At 32.0% G+C, this 5335-nt stretch overlaps 1 protein-coding gene across 1 annotated transcript; it reads right to left on the reverse strand.

The window, feature by feature from the left end:
- Positions 1-668: 668 nt before the first annotated feature.
- LOC109802303 (glucan endo-1,3-beta-D-glucosidase) lies at positions 669-2869 on the reverse strand. The gene has a single exon (XM_020363614.3). It carries the CDS (start codon positions 2816-2818, stop codon positions 848-850), a length of 1971 nt encoding a protein of 656 aa, XP_020219203.2. The 5' UTR covers positions 2819-2869; the 3' UTR covers positions 669-847.
- Positions 2870-5335: the final 2466 nt, after the last annotated feature.

Below are 5335 nucleotides of genomic sequence, written 5' to 3' on the forward strand. Positions count from 1 at the left end.
ATTTTATTTTTTCTGTCCATGTCAAAATGTTAAATCAGTTTGGACTTTTTTGAATTTGGGTCTTTCGGTCCAGAGACTAAAGTTGGGTTGATGTGCCTTTAAAATATTGGGCACCTCTGGTTTTAAAGAACACTCTAGCAAAAGGATCCATCGGACCTAAAACTAAAGGTTCTATAGGTCATACAGATTTTTTCCAGAGGTCCAAATGAGGTGATTAAGGAGGAGTCCTAAAACATTAAGGCCCAGTTTACATTTTATAAAGGTAAAGCAAAGCTTACATGGATATGGAGTTTGGGTTTGCTCTTCACCTTATCTTTTGTATTTTCTAGCCTTTTTTAATGTTGACATATCATCAAATACTATTATTTAAATAAACAGTGTTGTTGTATGGTTCGTGTAGCATTGATTATGGCCTATTGAATTCTGAACCTTAATTGAAAACTCTGTATTGCCAAAATAATACATTCCTCTTTAAAAGCATGGAGCCTTAAGAAAATGAAACAATATCTACTCGGGTAGTTAGTTTTCTACCTTTCTTGTTTGAATGAGATTCAATATCATTCCTTGACTTAACGCTAAACATAAACAAAGCGAGTAATGTTGTGTCAGAAACACTCTTAATAAATATAGGAACCTGAACTTCTAGTGCACCAGAAAACTATGGTAAATTGGTAATTAAACAGCCAATTTTATTAAATTCTTAAAAATCAGAAGACTGATCAATTTCACATAATATGAGATACAAAATTTCATAAATCACTGCAAATTAAAACACTGGCAATTACAAATTGAAATCAAACATTATACACTCCTTGGACTTCAACCATTTTTTGTCCAAAAACTTTCCTCATCTGCTGTGAATCCACCACAAGAGATTAGTGTAAGAGTTGCCATCATCAAAACCTTTCAACTTTCTTATCTCATCCAATGCTGTTTCCTTATCATAAATCCCTTGCAAGGCATAGGTCATGCCCTTCCACCCTTCATTACTCAAATAGGGCATGGTCCATTCCACAAGCTCCTTAACATAAACAGCATCAGAGAACAAGGTCTCAGTGATAGGCAGCAAGGGTAACACTTGGATCCCAAGCCTACACTCTCTACACTCAGCAGTGGCCCACCAAAGCTTACTATCCCTCTTGTTGGCCCACAAAATGCCCACTATCCTATTATCTTGTGCAAATTCCTCTTGGTACAAGTTTTCTCCCACTTTCACATGCCACCAAGTTTGTGCAGCAAGAATCTCCAATGCCACTAGCGTTGACCCTGTGGCCACAAGACTTGAGTCATCATATGCTAGACCCACCAATGCTGCCGAATAGTACGCATTCACGGCCTCACTTGTACTTTCTTGATTCCTTCCATCTTCAAATTCGGTCACCCCTGAAGCCCAGGAGTGTAGCTTGTAAAGGTCAAAACACCTTAGACGTGGATAAATTGTGCTATACTTTTGGTCTAAGTTCATAAAATCTGTCACAAGTGAATAAGCTTGTGGCTTGTACTTTTGCCCCCACTCAGGGTCAATCTTTGCTAGAACCGCAATTCCATAAAGAAAGTAACCCAAATGAAAGTGGTGATCATTGTAAACACCAAACCCAAAATCAGCTGTTGAATCAGTTGACCCTAGTTTGGTTACTAGTCCACCCCATTTTTTTTCATATAGAAAACCATTCCCTTTGAAAGTTCCATCCAACCAAGGGTCAATGGTCTCTTTCAAAAACTTCTTAATTGTGGGAACCACTTTGGAAAAAGACACTTCTTCCGCTATCAATGCCAACCTCGCAGCCCTACCAACTTGCTTCCCATAGAAATAAGACGATTTTGTTGTTATTGCTGAAGAGTTCAACGCTTCCACATCCTTAACAAGCGCTGACACAATCTCATCATGTGAACCATCATTCACACCCTTGTTAGAATACCATGTCACAGGAATAGGATCCATTTCCAATACCCATGAGTCCCCAACAACACCAACAAGATCACCATCGATGCTTCTATACTTAAAATCATGAAGCACAGTGACACCAGCATTGTTGTACTTTGATAAAAGCTTAACATGAAGAGGGTGAGCTAACATGAGAAGATTCTCAGACCCTTTCTTTTGCCATTGATACACCAAACGAAAAGGCTTCGAATTCTCAAATGTTGCATCACCGGATAAAGGGTAGCTAGAGCTGAACTTGTCGAGAGTTGCCTCATATTTGGAATCAGGCAACACTGCTAGACGAATTGTACCATAAAATGGTTTGGATGTAACCTCGGAAGCACCATCATCATGGTTCAAATTGATTGGGGAAGAGGTGTATATGAGCCATGTTTGAGTGTTGTTGAGCCTAAGGGTGTGCTTGGTTTTGTTATCATTGGAAGATAAAGAGGCTATGGTGTGATTGGTTGTGATGGAGAGAGACGTTGGAGATGTCACAGAAGCAGTTATGAAAGGACTTCCTCTTGAAAGAAAGAACCTTAAGTTGGAAGAGGGAATGTCCAAAGTGACACCAAGGTCACTGTGGGATGAAACTACACGGTTTTGTTCTTTTGTTTGTGTTTGAGTGGAAGAGATAGTGAGATCTGGCACAAAAGCTTGGTACAACACTGCTGCAGTGAAGATGAGTAAAGGGTATGAGGCAGAAAGTGATGTGTTTGAGGTTTTGATGAGATAAGGGTGAATGTACTCAGGTTGTGACCCGTTTGGAATAACGAAATTTTGGAAAAAAGAGCTTGTGGGGAGCGGAGAAGAAAGTAGGTTTGGGGAGAAGTAGGTTGAAGGGTCAGGGAGAACTGTGGATTGTGTTTCAGGGAAGACAAAAGGAGAAGACATTTTTTGAGGAAGAAAATAGGATTGGAGTTGTGATTGCAATATTGTGTATTGCTGCCTTAGGACTCTTATATAATAATAGATAAGAGATTGTTTGCACATGAAAGGTTGACTTTTCAACCAATATAGAAATGCTGTAAATTTATAATCATGCCCCTATTTAGACTTTTGTATTAAATGAAGTTCATTAAAAATAAAGCAAATTGTTGGTACTCTTTCTTATTCAATGATCTTTTATGGGAAATTTTTTTTCTTCTAATATCCACTTATGGATGGAAGGAAGAGAAAGAAAGAGAAAAAAAATGCAATGATTTTTAGTCAATAATAAAAAATATATTAAAAAAATTATACTCTTTCATCTACATATTATGAAATATTTTTAATCGATTCAATGAATCAATATAAATAATTATAATTATGTTAATTTTATGGAGTTTATAAAATAAAATGATAATTATCAATTTTAACTTTTAATTATTATTAAATTTTTTATTAGAGAGATAAAAATATCATTTCATATAAAAACTTACATATCAATACTAATTAAAAATAATAAATGACAATCTATCAATCTAAAATATATAAGAGAGAAATACATATTTTCACAATCTTTGATAAAGATAAAAAAATAAAAAATAAAACTAATACTTTATAAAAATTATAAAGTGTATCATAAAAAAAAATCAACAATTCTTTTTAAAATTGAAGGAACTAGAAAACACGTTATCAATTATTTAGAAATAAATTATATTTTTGTCTCACCTTCAATCAAACATTTTATTTTTCAATTGTATCACTTATTGTATCTATAATTCTATCTCTTTTACTCCGATTTTATTTCTCTCCCAAGTTATGTAAATAAATAATTCATCCTTCATAATTGCATACTTTCGAAGGGTGATTCATATTTGTTAGAATAATGCTCCTTGCATATTGTATCTTGCATCACATTTTGCATATTTAGTTAATAATTTTGTAACTTTTTCTCTCCTTTTTTTATTAATTAAATCACAAATCACATTTTTTTCTTGTTTGTCTCTTTCTTAATTGTATGCACTCAAAGTTATATAATAATTTTTTTAAAACAGATAATGATAAAAGAAAACCCATTTTTAATATCATATACACTAACTTTACACTAGTCTTGCTCTCGAGGATTCTCCCTTCCTTCAAAAGATATATAAATAGAAATAATATAAAATACTACTTTTTTTCGATCTTATACATTAATTATACAGATCAAGAGTATTTCAAGTTTGATTTTGTTCTAAATGTGCTCAAAAATTAATTTTAAACAAAATCTCAACTATGGTCAAATCATATATAAGTGACAGGGTTATTTATTACTTTCTGATTTTTTTTCCCCTTAAATAGCATTTTAGTACGCGCACATGTTAATCATTATTTTATATAACTTAGTATTTTATTATACATAATGCACAATTTAAATATTTATTATATATAATTAAAATTTATAATAAATTATATATACGAATAAATATTATATTTGGATGTATAAATTATATTTTATAGTCATGATAAATAATTTATATCGTGGTATAAGATTATTTTTATTTATTAATAATTTGTTTTAAAAATATTAAAATTTAACTTATATATAATTATAATAAAAAAATGAATTTGATAAAAAAAATTTAAAAATCATTTTATTAGAGAAAAATAACTTAAAAATATTTTTATTTTAAAAAATTATTCGTTTTTTTTTTGTTCGTTCCTGGAGTATTCACCGCCGACCGATAACAATAACTAATCTCCTCGCTACGTTGGAGATATCCCAAAGGGTAGGATAGCTGACCCCAAAATTTAACACGGTTAGATACACAAGGAAGGATTCAAACCCTGATATTCATATTTAATATATAGGAATTCATCATGATATTTTACTTTAGGACTAGTTTTGTTTATATAAATCAACGTCTGTATTATTCAAAATGTGTTAGAAATAAACATTTCTTTCTTTATTCTAATAGAGTAACAAAGAGCTTTGAATCTTTATTTCTCCAATTGTGAAATTATAATGATTGGTATCAATTCATATTCTCCCGTTTAACGATCGAAAGTGAAACTATGATCCATTTAATGATTGATCGCATGGATCCTCAAATTGGAGGTTTTGCCACACTGATCAATACTCAAGAGAAATCTAATAAAGAAGCAAGTGATGTCTACCACCTTTGAAGATACTTGAGTCAATATTTACAACTAAGAGAACTCCTTTCACAAAAAATAAAAAATAATTGAAGCACATGTATAATTTTTTTCTCTTAGAAAATGGCAGCTAATCTCTCTTGTTCTTTTGCTTAAAAAGGTAATTAATCATTCAATTGTTGCCCTTTGTAATTCATTAAAAAAAAAAATCCAACCTCTTTGGATTGTTGATTTCGGACATCGTTGACCATATGACATTGTTCGAAGTTATTTTTCTCTTTTAGTTCTTGTATAGGAAAAGAAGTTATAAACAACTTCTTCTTTGCAATAGTTAGAATAGAATCAATACCA

This window comes from Cajanus cajan, chromosome 4, assembly GCF_000230855.2.
Source record: "Cajanus cajan strain Asha chromosome 4, NIPB_CcT2T_4, whole genome shotgun sequence".
In the NCBI taxonomy this organism is placed as follows: domain Eukaryota; kingdom Viridiplantae; phylum Streptophyta; class Magnoliopsida; order Fabales; family Fabaceae; genus Cajanus; species Cajanus cajan.